We start from the raw sequence: 22030 nt of genomic DNA on the forward strand, positions 1-22030 counted from the left end.
AAATATGCGGAATGGTTTACGCACAGACAGAGGACAAATTGGCGTGTTATTTCATGATAAAAAAGGAATAGTTAACTTGTTGAATCTTTGGGTACTGATAATATACGATTCGCAACAGAAATGAATATATCTTGGAACCAATAAAATTAGCCACCAAGTGACGTATAATTCTTGAATCTGTATTAGTGCAGACCACATCTATGTTGAAGGACTGAAACTGAACTGTGTAACAGTTCGTGTGAAGCAGCAGATGTTGATTTTGCGCTGGAAGTAAGAGACAAAGTGAGATGTGCAGCGGGCGGTGGAGAAGTGTGCATGGGACAGTTTTGTAGAGGTTCTTGTTGCATAAAATGCTGAGCAATGGAAAGGACGACAAGAGAGAAAGGAGAGAATGTGCCAGCGTAAAGCCAGGTGTGCCACTAGTAACAGGTACATGCAAACATGGGTCAGATGTGTGCAGTGTGCAGCGGGAATGGCAGTGCGATGCTGAGTTCTAGCGAGCAGAACTCGCTGCTAAGCAGCGGCATCGAGGAACTTCTCGAAGCTGTCGTAGTACCGGTGCTCCGGGTCGTACTTCTTGCTGAGCAGGTCCCACTGGACGGGCTGGTGCTCCCGAACATGCAGCGATAGTTTGCGCACGATCTTCTTCTGCGCGTCCGTGCACTTGTCGCAGTTCGTCCTCAGCGCCTCGGGCATGTGCTCTGCAAAAATAGTGCACTCGTGAATGTAGCACGAGCAAATGGAGATCAACAGTAAATATTAGAACTTGGCGCAATCTATGCTATTACTTTACACAAATGGAAACATTATCTGTTTGATTTCGAATCGAAAAAGAATTCCAGACGAATGGGCTATAGGTGTAATCTAGCCCATACATAAGACAGGTGATAAGGCATGTTGCTATAACTACAAAGGGGTCGCACTGTTGAATGTGGCGTGTAAGGTTTTATCCGGAATCCTAGACAATAGATTATTTCCATATGTGGAAGGAAGATATATTGGGTGATTATCGGTGTGGCTTTACGCCTAATAGAGCAACTGTGGACAAAATATTTGTACTGAGACAAATATAGGAAAAGGCCTATGAATACACACTGATAAGCCAAAACGTTATGACCACTGCCCAGCGTGAAGTTGGATGCCGCCTGGTGGAGTTGCCGGCACGTAACATGGTAACAAAGAATTTGAAGGAAAATCAGCATTGACCGTATTTTGTTGTTTTATTGTCAGGAAAATGGATTTTCGGTCACTTAGTGACCATCCTCGGTGCTAGAAGTTAAAAATTTTCACATAACGATCAGAGAGTATAAAACCGAAAATCACAACTACACCTGCGTATGAACATAACAGTTGGTAGGAACATACCTGTAATATACAATGAAATTTGGTAGGCACTGGTATCAAGGTATAACCACAAGCTTAGAGCGATCACATAAACTGAGGCCGCTGTTTACATGCACCTGTACAGCAGACCTCGGTGTGTCAGAGCTTGGAACGCCCTCTATGTGACATGTGTCACGTGAAGACTTAATATTACTGGTTTTGCAAGATATTAACTCAAAATACCTCTTGTGCATTTGTGACTCATGAAGTAATTCAAATTTAAAACGTACGTAAAAAACATAGCAGACGAAGGGGGAAGGAAACATCTAAAATACACTGGCATATTGTTTTTTAAAAAACAAACTTACAAAACATAAGACAGATCGATAATAACTTGTCATAGTGCAGGACGAGTAAAAGAGAAAAAGAAAAGGAAAAAGAATAATATGCGAATAACATGAAATGAGGTGTAACACAGGTTTTTTTTTAAAAAAAAAACCATAGTACCCACCATCTGGCGTGGAAACTTAGAAGTACAACGTTCGTGAGTTACGTAAACTGTTACGTTAAGACTAAGGAGTCAAATATATAAAAATAGTAATGGTACGAAAATGCCATTACGTAATAATTAAAATGCCGTGAAACACAATATTCATTATAAAAAGTTTTGAAGGTGTAGACAAACAATTTTGTTATATTTCACGACGCGATGATGTACATATCATTCGTCCCATTTGGACAAGCTAACATTTTTTATAACACTGGTTGTACGCTTCCACATCAGCACTGGGTCAGAACCCATACATACATTCATACATTCACAGGTTGATAAAACGGTAATAAAATTGCCAAGCAACCGGTTTTGAATACTAATAAAAATAATTTGATTTTATATAACTTATAGTAGCAGTGGGACCCATATGAAATAAAAGCAGACTTAAAAATACCTATAATTCTAATTGCGTTATTGAAATAAATTTAAAATACAAGGTGTGAACAAGTAGTATACATCATACATCGAGAAACCATCATTAGGAAGGACAGGTAATAGTGCCAATTATTCCAGAAATATACATCGTACTGTAGAGAAATTAAAAACAGGTTATGCACGATATCCAGCACTTGTTCAAACAGAAAAGGAATTGTTAACATACATGAAAAATAATTACGTAAAAGTGAAAACAGGTTCAAATGACTTTGTGTCAACACCTAAGAGATGTCGACTGCAGTAAAATTATGTATGCCTGCGAGAGTGGAAGCTGTCGTCAAGGTAAGCGGTTTGTACGCGGAAACAGACCCGGACGCGAGACCACCCTACCGAAGATATGGGCTCCAAACGGTCAAATCCATAGAGATAATCAACTTTGACAAAGGACAGATTATTATTACGCAGAGCCTGAGAACGAGTATTTCGAAAACGGCGAAGCTGGCCGAACGTTCTCGTGCTAATGTCGTGAGCATCTACGGAAAGAAGTAGAAGGACAATAAAACTACCACTAGGCGCCAAATGTTGGACGGTCACGACTCTTCACGGAGCGACGGGTTCGCATCCTTGTCTTCTCTGTAAAGTAGGACAGATGGTGATCTGTGGTATTTCTGCCGAAAGAGCACAATCCTGGTGCACGCACAAGTGTTTTGGAGCGCACCGTTCATCGTACATTCTTGAACATGGAGCTTCGCAGCAGACCATCCCTACGTGTTCACATGTTGACCCAACGACATCGCCAGTTACGACTGCAGTGGGCAGGGGCCATCGGAATTCGACCGTAGATCAATGGAAGAGCGTAGGTTCTTCGTCTGATGTTTTTGTTACACTAAGTCCCTTGTCGACTCCACAAACGGCGTCGTCGAGGTGAACGGCGGTTTAAATGTGCAGCGCGCAACGGACGCGGGCTGGTGGGAACAGTATTATGCTATGGGAGACATTCTCCTGAGCTTGCATAGTACCTGTGGTAGTAATCGAAGACACGCTGACAGCTGCGAACTACATGCTTCCCTTTGTGCCTGATGTCTTCTCCGACGGCGATGCCATCTTTCAGCAATATACACTATGCGATCAAAAGTATCCGGACACCTAGCTGCAAATGACTTCGTGGCGCCCTCCATCGGTAATGCTGGAATTCAATATGGTGTCGACCCACCCTTAGCCTTGACGACAGCTTCCACTCTCGCAGGCATACCTTCAATTAGTTGCTGGAAGGTTTCTTGGGGGAATGCAGCCCATTCTTCAAGGAGTGCTGCACTTAGGAGAGGTATCGATATCGATCGGCGCTCCAAAACTTCACAAAGCTGTTCTATAGGATTCACGTCAGGACTCTGTGCAGGACAGTCCATTACAGGGATGTTATTTTCGTGTAACCACTCCGCCACAAGGCGTGCATTATGAACAGCTGCTCGATCGTGCTGAAAGATGCTATCGCCATCTCCGAATTGCTCTTCAACTGTGGAAAGCAAGAAGGTGATTAAAACATCAATGTAGGCCTGTGCTGTGATAGTGCCACGCAAAACAACAGGGGTGCAAACCCCCTCCATGAAAAACATGACCACACCATAACACAACCACATCCAAATTTTACTGTTGGCACTACACACGCTGGCAGATGTCGTTCACTGGGCATTCGCCATACCCACACCCTGTCATCGGAACCCCACGTTGTGTACCATGAGTCGTCACTCCACACAACGTTTTTCCACTGTTCAGTCGTCCAATGTTTACGCTCCTTACACCAAACGACGTGTCGTTTGGCATTTACCGGCGTCATTTGTGGCTTATGAGCAGCCGCTCGACCATGAAATCCAACTTTTCTCACCTCCCGCCTAACTGTCATAGTACTTGCAGTGGATCCTGATGCAGTATGGAATTCCTGGATAGGAGGCTGCCTATTACACATTACGACCTTCTTCAACTGCCGGCGGTCTCTGTCGGTCAACAGGCGAGGTTGGCCTGTACGCTTTTATGTTGTACGTGTCCTTTCACGTTTCCACTTCATTATCACATCGGAAACAGTGGGCCTAGGGATGTTTGGGAGTGTGGAAATCTCGCGTACAGACGTATGACACAAATGAAACCCCATCACCTTACCATGTTCGAATTCCGTGAGTTCCGCGGAGCGTCCCATTCTGTTCTCTCACGATGTCTAACGATTACTGAGGTCGCTGATATGGAGTACCTGGCAGTAGGTGGCAGCACAATGCGCCTAATACGAAAAACGTATGTTTTTGGGGGTGTGAGGATACTTTTGATCTCATAGTGTAATTGTCCATGTCTCGGAGCCAGAACAGTGCTACAGTGGTTAGAGAGGCGTTATAATGAACTCACGTTGATGTCTCGGCAGCCAAATTCGCAAGATGTAAAACCTATAGAACCCACCTGAGTCGCTCTCGGGCGTCATCACCGCGTGCGCAAATCAGCGGGCCGTTATTTACACGAATTACAAAATGGTTCAAATGGCTCTGAGCACTATGCGACTTAACTTCTGAGGTCATCAGTCGCCTAGAACTTAGAACTACTTAAACCTAACTAACCTAAGGACATCACACACATCCATGCCCGAGGCAGGATTCGAACCTGCGACCGTAGCGGTCGCTCGGTTCCAGACTGTAGCGCCCAGAACCGCACGGCCACTCCGGCCGGCTACACGAATTACATGACCTATGCTTAGATATCTGATGCCTCATACGACCACAAACCTACCGAAAAACTGTCGGATACCAGATACGCAGTATCAGTGATGTATTTCGTTCCAAACACAGTCGAACAAGCTATGAATCAGATGGTCATAATGTTTTGGATCATCTGTGTAATATAGAATTCAACATTATCTATGTAACTGCAGACAGGCCTTTGATAATCAAAATAGGGAAGAGGTGTTAGAAGATAAAAGACTGCTTGTCATGCCATCCAAATGTATTTCGCTTATTAAGGCAAACAAGACAGGTTCCAGGGCAATGGTGAGAGTGGATAGGGTATTAACCGAGTGTTTCACAAGGTGATTCTCTTTCCACAATGCTTTTCAGTTTGATCTTAGAAGCAGTTATACAAAAACTGAAAATTTCTGGAAGTATAGGTATAAGAACCACACAGTCGACTACATATGCTGATAATGTTGCAGGTATTAGTAGACGAAGTATCTCATTGGAGGGAGTAGTGGTGGAACTGAAAGAAGCCCCACAGCATAGGGGACTGGAAATTGCCGATTCCAAAACTAAATGTATGGAATTCCGTAGAACAGGGAACAATAACGTGAATAAAATGTCAGCAGCAGGTTTTAATTTTCAGCGTATAGAAGATTTTGAATACCTAGGGCCTAATAGTGATATAGTAAATTCCATTTCCACTGAAATAAAAGTCCGAATTTTAAGTGGTAATAGCTGCTACAATACATTTAAAAAGCTAATGACGGCTAGGATGGTAAACCGATAGCTCAGAAGACTACATATAAGGTTATGTTTAGGCCAGTAGTTACATATGGATCATCTCATACAGGAGCTGATATTGTAACGCTAATTAAAAGTAAAAGAATAGCCTGGCTGGGATTGTCCTAAGGATGGAGCACAAAAGAACTACAAAGAAGGTCTTCCAGTGGGAAGCAACACGAAGAAGATTGGAAGGAAGACAACGTAAGCGATGGCTGGTCGACGTGGAAGGAATCATCAGAGCCCTGGGAATCCAAAGATGGAGATGCAAAGTAAACTAGAGGGGAATGTAAGGATATTGATAAGAAGGCAAAGACACACGCGAAGTTGTGATGCTACAAGAAGAATGTAATCTAAGCTAAAATTTCAAAAAATCGATTTTTGTTTTTTGAATAGAGTTTATTTTAAATTATCTGTTGAAGGTTTCACTCGTTTCAAGGTATTTCTCGATAAAAACAAAAACATAACATAAGGGCCGATTTCCGCGTACTTAAGACGTAGGTTTACATACAAATTTAAGACATTTCTTTAATTATTAATTGAAGAATTTAGGTTGTTTTCCTTACACATATATTTAGTAGTGCCTTATCTATTCGAGGAATTAAAGTTTTTAAGTTCTATCTTTTACATCCTTTCAAAACGCGTAAAGTACGTATCGCGCATACACGATCTTAGGCCTAATTTTTCGGGTGTACAAGTTTTGATTTTTAACTCTAGTTTAACTGCATTACGTAAATATATTAACAGTATACACGTATATTAGTGTTCCACATAACTTTACTGACTTTCGTGATTTGTAGTTAACAGAATATTACTGTTACTGCCTAGATAAATTTTGTAAAAAATATTGTAAACAACCATGAGCGAGAAGTGTTTGAGCTGCCATAGGAAACTCAATTGTGGGGTTCTGTGCAGCTGTTGTGGCAGATGGCTACATTGGGGTGAAAGTCGTGGCATGGGAATCAGGGAAGTAAATGGGTCTCTTCCATGGTATTGCAGATTATGCTCAAGGGATAGGAAAACAGCAGAACAGGAAGGGAAGATTAGAGCCCTTTTGGCTGAACTGGATAGTGCTAGGCAGGAACTGATGAGGTTAAGGCGGGAAGAACGTGAAGACAGGTGGGAAGTGGTAGCAAGGAACAGTTGCCACAGAAAGAGAACAGTATCTGACAGTTTCATCTTTAGCACGAACAACAGATTTGCCTTGCTACCTCAGTCAGTTAAGGAAGAGGCTCAAGTAGATGTAAGTGTAGTCAACACTCAACAGACTTTCACTAGGAAACCAACTGTTGAAAAAAAAAGTAGAAAGTAGAAGGAAAGTTCTGTTGTTAGGTAGAAGCCATGGAAGAGGTGTGGGCCAGATCTTGCAGGAAAAATTAGGTCACAGGTACCAGGTCACAAGTATTTTCAAGCCAAGTGTATCTCTTACCAAAGTGATAGAGGATGTAGGATCATTGTGCAAGGTTTTCACGAAGCAGGATCATGTTGTGGTAGTGGGTGGAGCAGGAAACAGTATTGACAGGTATCAGGGCTACAATATTGAGTGTGACCTGGTAAAAATAGCATCTGCAACGAACCATACAAACGTTGGCTTGGTTCCTGCTTTCGTGCGGTATGACCAGCTCCAACTGAACAACTCTGTCAGGAGGGTCAATATGGAGCTAGATCAGCTGCTTTGGATGGCTACTTTGTCAGGCACAGGTTCGGTTCCTGTTGATGGTATTAGTAGGTGGGACTTCACAAGACATGGCCTGCATCTCACTAGGGAAGGGAAGGGTAAACTGGCTGGGATGATAGCAAAATCTTTAAAAGGGGGGGGGGGGCACTGAAACTCATGGGAGTACTTTTTTAGGCGAAGATCAGTGTCCAATCATCCTACATTGATTGAAATTAAACTTAAAGAGAAGTTCAGACAGACAGGTACTGGAGATGTGAAAATATCAAAACATTCTTATAACACTACAGTGAAAAATAATGTTAGTATGTCACAAGATTCACATAAAAGAACAGTGAAAAATAATGTTAATATATTACATCAGAATATCAGGGGATGAAAAAACAAAATAGATGAGCTTCTTGTTTGTTTAGAAGATTTAGAAACGAAGGGTGGAATAGATGTACTATGCCTGTCTGAACATCATATAGTCACAGGCATGGAAATGGTAAATGTAGGTGGATATAAGCTTTTAGCACATGTAAGTAGAGACACTATGGAGAGAGGAGAAGCTGCCATATACAGGGTGTTAGAAAAAGGTACGGCCAAACTTCCATGAAACATTCCTCACACACAAAAAAAGAAAATATGTTATGTGGACATGTGTCCGGAAACGCTTACGTTCAATGTTAGAGCTCATTTTATTACTTCTCTTCAAATCACATTAACCATGGAATGGAAACACACAGCAACAGAACGTACCAGCGTGACTTCAAACACTTTGTTACAGGAAATATTCAAAATGTCCTCCGTGAGCGAGGATACATGCATCCACCCTCTGTTGCATCGAATCCCTGATGCGCTGATGCAGCCCTGGAGAATGGCGTATTGTATCACATCCGTCCACAATACGAGCACGAAGAGTCTCTACATTTGGTACCGGGGTTGCGTAGACAAGAGCTTTCAAATGCCCCCATAAATGGAAGTCAAGAGGGTTGAGGTCAGGAGATCGTGGAGGCCATGGAATTGGTCCGCCTCTACCAATCCATCGGTCACCGAATCTGTTGTTGAGAAGCGTACGAACACTTCGACTGAAATGTGCAGGAGCTCCATCGTGCATGAACCACATGTTGTGTCGTACTTGTAAAGGCACATGTTCTAGCAGCACAGGTAGAGCATCCCGTATGAAATCATGATAACGTGCTCCATTGAGCGTAGGTGGAAGAACATGGGGCCCAATCAAGACATCGCCAACAATGCCTGCCCAAACGTTCACAGAAAATCTGTGTTGATGACGTGATTGCACAATTGCGTGCGGATTCTCGTCAGCCCACACATGTTGATTGTGAAAATTTACAATTTGATCACTTTGGAATGAAGCCTCATCCGTAAAGAGAACATTTGCACTGAAATGAGGATTGACACATTGTTGGATGAACCATTCGCAGAAGTGCACCCGCGGAGGCTAATCAGCTGCTGACAGTGCCTGCACGCGCTGTACATGGTACGGAAACAACTGGTTCTCCCGTAGCACTCTCCATACAGTGACGTGGTCATCGTTACCTTGTACAGCAGCAATTTCTCTGACGCTGACGTTAGGGTTATCGTCAACTGCACGAAGAATTGCCTCGTCCTTTGCAGGTGCCCTCGTCGTTCTAGGTCGTCCCCAGTCGCGAGTCATAGGCTGGAATGTTCCGTGCTCCCTAAGACGCCGATCAATTGCTTCGAACGTGTTCCTGTCGGGACACCTTCATTCTGGAAATCTGTCTCGATACAAACGTACCGCGCCACGGCTATTGCCCCGTGCTAATCCATACATCAAATGGGCATCTGCCAACTCCGCATTTGTAAACATTGCACTGACTGCAAAACCACGTTCGTGATGAACACTAACCTATTGATGCTACGTACTGATGTGCTTGATGCTAGTACTGTAGAGCAATGAGTCGCATGTCAACACAAGCACCGAAGTCAACATTACCTTCCTTCAATTGTGCCAACTGGCGGTGAATCGAGGAAGTACAGTACATACTGACGAAACTAAAATGAGCTCTAACATGGAAATTAAGCGTTTCCGGACACATGTCCACATAACATCTTTTCTTTATTTGTGTGTGAGGAATGTTTCCTGAAAGTTTGGCCGTACCTTTTCGTAACACCCTGTATATTAAAACCAGTCATAGTGTGAAAAATTTGGAAACTGAAAAATGTTGCATAGAGCAACACCTAGAAGCATGAGCATGTGAGCTTAAACTAAATATTGGCATTTTTATAATTGTAGCCATGTATAGGTCCCCATTGGGAAATTTTCAACTATTTTTGAAAAACTTGGATCCTTTGTTGTGCTACCTGTCAGACAAAGGATAGCAAATTATTGTTTGTGGGGATTTCAATGAAGATTTTCTGAAAGACTCCGATAGAAAGCTTGACCTTGAAGTATAACTTGGTTCTTTCAGTCTGACATCAGTTATCGGTTTTCCTACTTGGGTGGTACAGGAAAGCAGCACGCTGATAGATGTTTTCATAGACCAAGATAAATTTAATCAAATAAAATTTTTTTCCTGTTAAGAATGGTCTTTCTGATCATGATGCACATCTAGTTACAGTATATGATATAGCTCCATACAATAATGCAAAACAGTCCTCCAAAATAGTGCGTTCCATTAAAGATTTCACAGTTCAAAATTTTATGGAAAGCTTGCAACAGTTAGATTGGGATGAGGTGTACAGGGAACATGATACTAATTTAAAATTTAACCTATTTCATGATACCTTTGTTAGTATATTTGAAAACAGTAACAGTGAAATATAATTGTAAGAAGAAATGTAAAAAGCCATAGCTTGCTAAAAAGATAAACAAGAAAAGGGAAATGTATCTTATAGTTAGGAGGAGTAATGATCCCCAAACAGTGAAACATTATAAAAACTACTGCACTGTATTAAGAGAAGTTATTAAAAAGTCCAGAAGTATGTACATTATGTTTGAGATTAGCACATCTGATAATAATATTAAAACAATTTGAAATATTGTTAAAAGGGAAACATGGCAACCGAGAGCATAGGAAGACTGTATTTCTATCAAACACAATGAAAAGTAGAAAACATTTTTAATAATCATTTTTTAAGTGTTGTAGAGAAAATAAGATCCAGCTTTTCATTATGCAAGGCAGTATACGGAAGAGGCAGCATCTATGCCATTTGATAAAACTGAAATTCAACCCACCTCTCCTATTGAAACAGGAAAATAATAATTTCACTCAAAAGTAAAAGCTCACATGGAATTGATGGCAATTTCAACAGAGCACTAAAAGCTTGTTCCCAACAAATAAATAGAATTCCTAGCCACATATGTGACAGCTCACTGAAACAGGGCATTTTTCCAGATAGACTGAATTACACTACTGTTAAACCATTGCATAAAAATGGGATAGATCTGATGCTAACAACTACTGCCCAATCTCACTTCTGACAGCTTTATCCAAAAAGTAATGTATTCAAGTGTAGCATCACATATTTGTAAAAATGAAGTACTAACAAAATGTCAATTCGGTTTTCAGAAAGGCTTTTCAACAGAAAATGCTATATATGTTTTAAGTGATCAAATATTAAATGCATTGAATAACTGAACATCACTCATTGGGATATTTTGTGATCTCTCAAAGGCTTCTGATTGTGTGAATCATTCTTCTAGATAAGCTTAAGTATTGTGGTATGAGTGGGACTGTGCACAAATGGTTTAATTCATACTTAACTGGAAGAATGCAGAAGGTTGAAATTAACAGTACAGATTGTCTGCAAAAAACCAGCAGAGTACTCTAACTGGGGAGGTATCAAGAATGGTGGGTCCCTTATTGTTCTTAATATGTATTAACGACTTGCCACTCTATATTCGTGAAGATGCAAAGCTAGTTCTTTTTGCTGATGATATAAGTATAGTAATCACACCCAAGAAGCAATAATCAGCTGACGAAATTGCAAATGTCTTTCAGAAAATTATTAAGTGGTTCTCTGCAAATTGACTCTCACTAAATTTTAGAAAACACAGTTTATACAATTCTGTACAGTAAATGACATAACACCATTGATAAATGTAGACTATGGACGGAAGTCTACTGCTAAAGCAGAATACTCAAAATTTCTGTGTGTTTGCATTGATGAGAAATTGGATTGGAAGAAACACTTCGATGATCTACTGAAACAGTTAGGTTCAGCTACTTATGCTATTAGGGTTATTGCAAATTTTGGTGATAATCATATCAGTAGCCTACTTTGCCTATTTTCATTCACTGCTTTCATATGGCATCATATTTTGGGGGCGCAGCGCGAGATTAGCCGAGCAGTCTAAGGGCACTGCAGTCATGTACTGTGCGGCTGGTCCCGGCGGAGATTCGAGTCCTCCCTCGGGCATGGATGTGTGTGTTTGTCCTTAGGATAATTTAGGTTAAGTAGTGTGTAAGCTTAGGGACTGATGGCCTTAGCAGTTAAGTCCCATAAGATTTAAGATTTCATACATATTTTGGGGTAATTCGTCATTAAGAGAGAAAGTATTCATTGCACAAAAGCGCGTAATCAGAATAATAGCTGGAGCCAGCCCAGGATCACCTTGTACACATTTATTTAAGAAACTCGGCGTATTCACAGTACCTTAGCAATACATATATTCACTTATGAAATTTGTCATTAATAACCCATCCCAATTCAAAAATAACAGCGAAGTGCATAGCTACAACACTAGAAGAAAGGATGATCTTCACTACTCTGGAATAAATCTCACTTTCGCACAGAAAGGGGTGAATTATGCTGCCACAAAAATCTTCGGTCATTTGCGAAATAGTAATAAAATTCTGACAGGTAGCCAACCAACATTTGAAAGCAAATTAAAAGAATTTCTGAATGACAACTCAATAGATGAATTCTTGGACATGAAGTAGTAACTGTATCAAAACATTAATTAATTAATTATTTTGTGTAAAGAAAACTTCTGTTAAAGTGACACGTTCCACATCATTATGAAATGTCGTATTCATGATTTATGGAACAAAGGTTAAAGTATGTATGTATGTATGCCTTGTCTCTGTGTTGATAGCTGACATTTGCGTTGATTGACTTTATCCAATTATAGCTCAGTAGAACAGAAACTTCAACTGTATGTGTGTCTTTTAATACATTTACTGTTTAATAAAGTGGAATAATAATTTCGTTTTACTGAAATTTCTTTTAAACTAAATACTTTTAGTGTAGTCTCTAATATAAACAACTCTGATTATTTCTTACTATTTAATAATAATAATATTTTTTATTTTTGTATAATTTAACTGATCGTTTGAGGAGCGTCATTTCTAAAATATATTTACTGAAGTTGTGGTAAAATTGGTTGCCCTGTCAATGAGTTCCGGGCGGGACTCCATAAAACAAATAATTATTTGTTTAACTCTGATTTACCTTGTTGTATCTTGCAGTGTATCATACGTCAGCTTTTGTTAAAATATTGTACAAGTACAAATGGTGAAATTGTCCTTATTGTTGTTTAATAGATTGTGTAATAAATTAGTTAACATGGGCTCAATGGATTACCACTCAAGGGTCACATACCCAAATCCAAAACGCTCAAAGGTTTTCTCATCCCCTATCCTAAAATTCCGACCCTGTTTAGGAGCAGTCGGTGACACTCTTTCCTAAATATTCTTGAAGAACTCGAAATCTATGATAACAAGAGGAGTCTAGAAATACGCTGAACCTCGTTCACATCTGAACTAATTACTATAGATTCAGTTCCCTGTCCACGTAGCTTTGCCTTCTTTTATCTCATGCTTACTGATCTTATGACCAGATGTTACAGTACTTTAAAGCGACACTTTGTATCGATACCAGCTCTCTTAGTAACAAACTTTATAGGTGTCACTAAATTGTCTGTCTTCCTTTGCTCCTCAAAGACAGTGAACAAATTACTTTTATAAATGAAGGGTTAAAGTAAAAAATTTTAACATTTTGTCTATATAGTCTAATAACTACAGCGAGCCTGTGGTTGATCACCGCTTACTATGATGCCAAAGGCTGCATGCTAACTATTGTAGTACCATTGTTCGCTCGTTGTAGATAGCGAACATTTGATTTTTAGAAAATGAGTAATAAACAGAATACTTAACCCTGTGTTAATATATTAAAAAAAAGAGAAAGTTTGTGGTTGACAGCTGCTTACGTCTATCTTTAGTTGGTGTTCCCACGATTCATCCTGCTGTCTTCACTTATTACTGTCTTTTACCTGTAAGATTATATTTTCAGTTTTTTTCATTTTTATGTTAACAAAGATTCTTTCATGTTCCCTCCACATTTTATGCATTATTTGATTCATTCTTGTTTTTGACTTTGTCGTTATAATATGTTTCTGTATTTTTTGTCGCTATATGTGAAATGTAATCAGATGTCCGTACACTGCTCTGTTTTTATACTGTGTAATACAAATTTAAGTGAGAAATGTGTTTACGCTGTTGGTCTTCGCTCCGGTTGTATGTTTATGGTTGTCAGAATCTGAGCACTCGAAAATTTGGCAGTCGATGGTACAGCTGTTTTCTACCTACCGACCAGCAGCGTATCAGAATCGAAATGCCCGTATTTTATTCCGCTTTCACAGCAGTGACTGATACCGATTTCACGTATAGCTTCAAACATGTACTAAAAATGTTGCAGAAAGCATTGTAAATATGTATGCTTGTTACTTTTAGACCTTTTGTAACTTCTGAGTATTCAGTACAAGCGCACAGAATCGATTAACTGGGACTTTATGTGTGGTGTCACCGCCAGACACCACACTTGCTAGGTGGTAGCTTTAAATCGGCCGCGGTCCATTAGTACATGTCGGACCCGCGTGTCGCCACTGACAGTGATCGCAGACCGAGCGCCACCACACGGCAGGTCTCGAGAGACTTACTAGCACTCGCTCCAGTTGTACGGACGACGTAGCTAGCGATGCACACTGACGAAGCCTCGCTCATTTGCAGAGCAGATAGTTAGAATAGCCTTCAGCTAAGTCAATGGCTACGACCTAGCAAGGCGCCATTAGCCTTACATAGCTTGTATCTAAAGAGTCTCACTTGTATCGCCACAATCTCCAGATGTAACACAAGGATGGATTAAAGTTAAGTATTCCAGAAGCTACGTACTTTTATTTATAGCATTCTTTACGTATCCTGTTTCAGACCTCATGCCATCCTTCGTGAGCTTATAGCGTACATTGCGGTCCCCTCAAACCACACTGTGTCGGCACTTCTGTCGACACATCATTATGTATAGCTATTTTTACATTATCTCCCTCTCTATATATATATATTTATCATTTACGATTTTACACATTAATTTTTTTGCAAAAAATTGCAAATATATCTGCTTGTACTTTCTGTACTTTTTGAGTATTCAGTATAATCGCAGGCATCATTCTACTTCAGCCGCATCTGTTATGGAATAGCACACAAAAACAGTACAGAAAATGTCAGCCTGAAGCAATGTCTTCTACACTTTAAACACAAAATTGGAACTAGCAAAAACGTGGAATGTACTTTATATTTCCATGTGCGTCGATTAGCAGAACTAAATTATTTTTGAAACAAAGAAATATTTAATCGTTGTATATTAGTATCGCGATACGTGTGAGCGCCATTTCGTGGAACTGCTCTCTTTGTATTATTAGCTGCGCATTCCAATCAGTTCACTTTTATGCTTTACATTGACGAGATACTGCAAGGTTGCCACAAATTTCCCAGAGTGAATTACCCTGACTATTTCCTGATTTTACAGCCACAGTTTCAGTATTTTTTCCCTGACAAATTTTGAGATCGGAAGTGTAAGTTAACAGGTAAGTTGACCAAAAAATGTAAGGACTTCTGTACTTCTGAACATGTTTTTAACACTAATTTTAAATGAACAGCTAGTTATTGTCTCTTGTACAGGATTTATGATCCGAGTGGCAGGTAAACATTTTTAGTTAAGGGGGGGGAAGGGGGGGGGAGAATCGTCCGCGAAAAACACACACTATTTAAAAGATGCACCAAATCCACAATTTTGAAGATATGGCAATGATATTTGGAATGAAAGTAACACATTTAATGTTACGTTCCTTAGCTTATATAAATTTAACTTTTTCTTTCGAATTTAAAAATTTTATTTTCAAAAAATCGCATATGTACCTTTATCTCAGACACTATTCATTAGATTTCTACAAAATTTTCTCCGTTTCTATCTTTGCACGCAGTAAACTTTTCTAATGAAGTTTTTAATATTTTTTACTTATAATACTGTAAGTATAATATGATGTTCATGCAAAATTCCAAGTACTTTGCCCCATATCTCAGCTTACACTCAGCGTTTTAAAATTTATTCTGCAGAAAGTATTTATTAGGTTTATAAAAATTAGTGTGCAAAATTTCATAACCCTAGTCTTCATAGAATTTGAGAAAGAAAGAACATAAATTTTAAAAAACACAAGTTTCAGATAATGCAATTCAGAGTTCAGTCTAACTTTTTTCCTTACGTCACCTGTTTAGAAGGCCCCAGATTTTTACTCAGGGTTCTCGTATCCTTCTTAGCTTATCGTCGTGTTTCTTGTTTTGTGCCTCCCTTCGTTTACCAGGTCTTCAACTGACTTTTCAGTTGCAGGGAGGGGCGCAAAATGTCTTGAGCGAAATTCCCTATATTGAAGCCCTGTCTCTCTAATGCCTTCACCCTCCCTACGTTTCCATCATTAAACACAAGAACCGCATTGTAAGCTACAATTCTGACTTTTGTAGTAGATGAAAATGTGGCGAAACAAGAATTGCTTCTTCACAAACAAAGCAGGGGTTTGTTATTGTTCCTAAGATACGGGAAAGAGTCACAAATTATCTATAAAACTAGAAAGTATATATCACAGTCTTCTAGATGTATCCCGTGTAAGTTTGTTTGAAAATAATCCACGGAATCGTTGTTCAGCGAGCTAGTATTACTTCAAAAAGTGGGTGTGGCAAGAAGGTCGCGACATATATTTAATTATTTTTCAGGCTCTTCGGATGCAGTTTCATCATTGAAATTTTGGGAACTTATTGTCCATGAGCTCTACTTATAAATAAAGATTGAACTGAAAATTGACGTTTTCGGCCAATTTCATGGACGTCCGACTCCCGTAAGGAGGTCCTTGTCCCATACAAGATTTACGAACTTTCCAGGCGAGATACGTTGCAAAACATAACGTTAAAGTTTCAGAAATAAGAACGACAGCAGTGGAGTACGTTAGTGACATTTTCCCTGCCAAATAGTACTCAGTGTTTTGTCAAACAATAGTAAGTCAAATAGACAATTATAATCATTAATGAAAACCAATAAAAATTCCATTGTGAGACAGGCGATATCTTCGTCACTTCCACTCGTACCCAGTAGTTACTCAAGTGCGTCCAGTGACGATACGTAAACAAACCATTTCACCCGTCGAGCCAAAAACGAGATTTTCCACTTTTTTTTTAGATTTCCCCAACAATTCCCTAATTGCCCTGGCACGTTTGAAATTCCTCGATATTCCATGATTTCCAGAATTTGTGACAACCCTGTTCTATCTAGTAACTACTATGTATCTTTAGACTATTTGTTGGGTACGTGTTATTTCTGCTATATTCACATCGTACACCATTGCTTGTTTATGGTGTATTTTTTATATGTCATTTAAACTTATTGCTCTGTTTGTCATGTGTGATGCATTTTAGTTTTAGATACTTTGAAAATGAGGGAACGTTGTAACACTCAAGGTTTGGTAATGTTAAGAAAGAATTGTGGTCAAGACCTTAAGGTTACTATGAGCATATACGAGTATTTCTTAACAGTGAACTGCCTCAATGATGCCTCCGTCATTAGGGCCTCCAATGTCGTCTGACCTCACAGTACCTTTTGTTTTTAAAAATGTAGGTGAACTGTGACACTTGCATCAGTGCAGCAGACTATCACATGGATGTGTGGTAGGGGCTACGTAGTGTTGTGAAATGGGAAGAATCTTTTTGGAATATTTTGTAAAGGGTGTCCCATACAAAAAGAAATTTTTAAATTTAGCGCCTTTTTCAGTTTGTTAGGTTGCAGGACCTGAAATTTATGCGACTGTCATCTGTTGACATTGCGTTTACCGACTGTCATTGTCAGCTGGCATTTGTGCTTATTGTTGTCAGCTATAATGGAGCGATACATGATGAATCAACGCACCCAGATTTCGAAAGTGCATTTCAAGTACGGTGAATACGATGCAGAGAACGTTCGAAGACTTCGTGTAATTTTTGGTAGGGGAAATTTGTCAGCAGTGCAGAGACTGGTAAGGAAATTTGAAAATACTCTCGGGCATGGATGTGTGTGATGTCCTTAGGTTAGTTAGGTTTAAGTAGTTCTAAGTTCTAGGGGACTGATGACCTCAGAAGTTAAGTCCCATAGAGCTCAGAGCCATTTGAACCATTTTTTGAAAATATATTATTGAGAGTGAACCCTGGACGTCCTCGTTCTCGTCGATCGGTAAAAAAATGTCGCTCTCGTCAGTGAGAGCGTGCAGTAGCTACGACTCCAGTGAAGTCAATTCGCCGCCGTTCTCAATAGTCAGCCATTCCGAGAAGCGGTTTTACACCGAACTTTAAAAAAAGAAATCTGCATTTGCATCCCTTCACGATCCACGATTCAACTAACACAGGAGCTGAAGCCGTAATGGCGATCAGAATCGGCCAAGTAGATCGTGTGATTTGACACCATGCGATTTTTTTGTGGGGGGTATGTCAAATCTTGTGTTTATGTGAACAATCCACGAACCATCGCTCCACTCAAGGCAGAAATTAGGCGTGTCATGGGTCAAATTCAAACCAAACTTTGCCCTACAGTCGTCGAACATTTTGTCCACAGGGTGGATGTGTGCAGACGAACCCGTGGAGGACATTTGCCTGATATTTTGTTTCGTATTTAATCGCAGTCTTTGCTTTTCTTACTAATTTTCAAATAAATTATGTATTTAATTATTAGATTAAAAATTGCATTATTTATGGGACGCCCTACACGTCACTGGGAGGTGGACAGTACTCACTGCGGAGCGCTCTGCCCTCGGGAGTGCACGGGCCGGTGTCCAGCATGCACTTGATGTACGAGGCGAGGATGCGCTGGTTCCTGAGGACGGCGTCGACGTCCATGTGGTCGTAGCGCGCGTCGTACTTGTCAGGCGGAGCCGCTGCTACGAGCGCGGCCAGCAGCAGCACGGCCAAGGCGGCGGCGGCGACTTCCATGTCTTCCTGTCTGGTCCTCTGCTGCCCAAACACCGGCCCTACATATAGACGCCGGCTGGAGCAGGTCAAGGGGGACCGCACCGGGCCGCGTCACGGCTCACGCTGGAAGGGAACGACGCCTCGCCGAGCTGCCTCGGGGCTCACCCGCCCAAGAAAGAAGAACGCGGCCACAGAGTTCACGCTACGAGCTATGAAAAATCAAAACAGCAGGCCCTGTCCCTTCTCCTTGTCAATGTTTCCCACACGTCACTTTCCTCTCCGATTCTGCGCAGAACCTCCTCATTCCTCACCTTGTCAGTCCACCCAAGTTTCAACATTCGTCTGTAGCACCACATCTCGAATGCTTCGATTCTCTTCTGTTCCGGTTTTCCCACAGTCCATGTTTCACTACCATACAATGCTGTGCTCCAAAAGTACATTCTCAGAAATTTCTTCCGAAAAATAAGCCCTATGTTTGATACTAGTAGACTTCTCTTGGGCAAGAATGCCCTTTTTTGCCAGTACTAGTCTGCTTTTGATGTTCACCTTGCTCCGTCCGTCATTGGTTATTTTGCTGCCTAGGTAGCAGAATTCCTTAACTTCATCTAATTCGTGACCATCAATCCTGATGTTAAGTTTCTCGCTGTTTTCATTTCTGATACCTCTCATTACTTTCATCTTTCTTCGATTTACTCTCAAACCACATTCTGTACTCATTAGACTATTCATTCCATTTAGCAGGTCATGTAATTCCTCTTCACTTTCACTCAGGATAGCAATGTCGTCAGCGAAACGTATCGTTGATATCCTTTCACCTTAAATTTTATTTCCACTTCTGAACCTTTGTTTTATTTCCATCATTGCTTCCTCGATGTACGGATTGAACAGTAGAAGTGAAAGACTACATCTCTGTCTTATACTCTTTTTAATCTGATCACTTAGTTATTGGTCGTCCACTCTTATTATTCCCTCTTGTCTCTTGTACATATTATGTATTACCCGTCTCTCCCTATATCTTACCCCTACTTTTCGCAGAATTTCGAACATATTGCACCATTTTACACTGTCGAACGCTTTTTCCATACCGACAAATCCTATGAACGTGTCTTTCTTCCATTATCAACCGCAACGTCAGAATTGCCTCTTTCGTGCCTTTACCTTTCCTAAAGCCAAACTGATCGTCAATTTTCGTTTCCATTCTTCTGTATATTATTCTTGTCAGCAGCTTGGATGCATAAGCTGTTAAGTTGATTATGCGATAATTGTCGCACTTGTCAACTCTTTCAGTCTTCCGAATTGTGTGGACGATAATTTTCCGAAAGTCAGATGGTATGTCGTCAGACTCATACATTGAGCACACCAACGTCAATAGTCGTTTTGTTGCTACTTCTCCCGATGATTTTAGAAATTCTGATGGAGGGTTATCTACCCCTTCTGCTTTATTTGATCTTAAGTCCTCCAGAGCTCCCTTAAATTCTGATTCTAATACTGGATCCCCCACCTCATCTAAATCGATTCCTCTTTCTTCGTCTATCCATCAGTCAAATCTTTCCCCTCATAGAGGCCTTCAGTATCTTGTTTCCAATTATCCGCCTTCTCTTCTGCATTTAACAGTGAAATTCGCGTTACACTCTTAATGTTACCACCTTTGCTTTTAATTTCACCGAATGTTGTTTTGACTTTCCTATATGCTGAGTCAGTCCTTCCGACAAGTTTTATCTTCCTTGCACTTCCTATTTATTTCATTTCTCAGCGACTTATATTCTGTATTCCTGAAGTTTCCTAAACTTGTTAACATTTGTCAAAACTGCAACACCAAAAAGAATACGAACGCATCGACAAATACATTGTGACTCGGGTTGCATCTACCAGCCTCAAACTATGACACAAACATGATGTATTAAAGTAGCAATTTAATACAGTTAAGAAATACGAAGGCTGTTTTTATAACCTCCAATCTATCGCGAAATGGGATCCACCGTGAAAATCAAAACTGTTTTATTTGCAACTGTCAGCTAAATCTTCCAGCAACTTCTCTATTTAGTAGCCTCTCCGACTACATTTGTTGTAGCATTGTATCAACTTTCCAATAACCTCACATAGAAGGCAACCTCCTGTGATTCCCGCCAATTTCGTACGTTGGTCTGCAGATCGTTGCCAGCGCCAAAAAGCTGTTCTCATAGCCAGCGATTCTTGTGTGCGAGGAGGGAATATCAGAGGGAGCCAAGTCCGGACTTAAAAGAGAGGATGATCAAACATCTCCCATTGAAAACGCAGGAGCGTCTTCGTTGTCCCTGCAGTGTGTGACCGAGAGTTGTAATGAGCAAGGGAATGCATGATAGTTACATTACGGGGGCTGCATGAAATCAGGCTAAACCTCTTAAGGCAGGTTCTTCACACCTGACGGGAGACATTATTTTCTAGGCATCTTTACGTACTCTCTGTGCTCTAACAACTGAAAAGTGCGACGTGATGCGATAGATGGACATGTATAGACCCTGAGCAATGAACGTCATGCTCTCCGCCTCGCCTATCGCATCCGTCTCCCCTCCCCCACGCGGATCCTGTACGATCTCATCCCCTTCCCCCACCTCCTCCTTTTCCTTGAAAGGATACGGATCCTGTACACCTCCCGCAAACTCGATCCTCCTCACCCGCTCGTCTCCCCGATCCTCTCCCACCCCCGCCCACTGCCGCGCCTGTATTCGCACGTCCCACCCGGTCTCCATCTCTCCACCCTCCTTACCCTCTCCCAAGGTGGCTTCCGCCAGCTCCCCCTCCCTGATGATGCCCTCCTCCCCTCCATCTACCCTTCCTACCAACTTTGATCCTCCCACCCTCCTCCTGTGCTTGCTCCTCTGGGCACCCTCCCTCCCTTCTCTCCCTTTTCCCTCCCTCCTCCTTTTCTCCACCCTCGTCCCCCGGGCCTCCCCTCCCCTGTCCCTCTCCTCCTGCCCCCGTCTCCTCAGCCGTTGGCATGCTTTTTCTCCCCTCTCCCCCACCTCACCCCTGTTCCCCTCTTGGCAGGTCCCCGGACTCGCACACGCTAAGTGGACATTCGCGCGCCGGAGATCACCGCCATCAGTGTTTCGTGTGTGCCGTCTTGTTTAGTGTTCAGTGTTCACCGTCACACTCCATCGTTCACCAGTGCCATCGACATCTTCAGTGTTTGTGCCTCGTGTCAACAGTTTGTAGTGTGCATTGTCTTCGAGTGTGAACGGCCTCATGTTTTTTATGTTCATGTGTCTACTGTTTTTTCTCCCGCCGTTCTGTTCCAACCCCTGTGTCTTCTCTGTTTTATCATTGTACTATCTTTGGCTGAAGAGCGGCGTATTGTGCTGCTGCCAGCCTACCTGTTATACCTGTTATACTGGTATTAAAATCACAATAAAAA

The 22030-nt window shown here is 41.1% G+C and overlaps 1 protein-coding gene across 1 annotated transcript; it reads right to left on the reverse strand.

Annotated features, from left to right (window-relative positions):
* Window positions 1–265: 265 nt before the first annotated feature.
* Window positions 266–18657, reverse strand: LOC126263478 (ejaculatory bulb-specific protein 3-like). Its single transcript, XM_049960571.1, has 2 exons — window positions 18462–18657; window positions 266–701 (listed from the first exon to the last, which is right to left on the reverse strand). Exons 1-2 carry the CDS (start codon window positions 18655–18657, stop codon window positions 514–516), a joined length of 384 nt encoding a protein of 127 aa, XP_049816528.1. The 3' UTR covers window positions 266–513.
* Between the last annotated feature and the right edge of the window lie 3373 nt (window positions 18658–22030).

Source organism: Schistocerca nitens, chromosome 6 (genome assembly GCF_023898315.1).
Source record: "Schistocerca nitens isolate TAMUIC-IGC-003100 chromosome 6, iqSchNite1.1, whole genome shotgun sequence".
NCBI classification, from domain to species: domain Eukaryota; kingdom Metazoa; phylum Arthropoda; class Insecta; order Orthoptera; family Acrididae; genus Schistocerca; species Schistocerca nitens.

Coding starts and splice junctions, on each gene's coding strand:
- LOC126263478 (XM_049960571.1), bottom strand. CDS start 18,657: ATGGAAGTCGCCGCCGCCGCCTTGGCCGTGCTGCTGCTGGCCGCGCTC. Junction 702..18,461: donor CGAGGGCAGAGCGCTCCGCA/GTGAGTACTGTC, acceptor CTATTTTTGCAG/AGCACATGCCCGAGGCGCTG.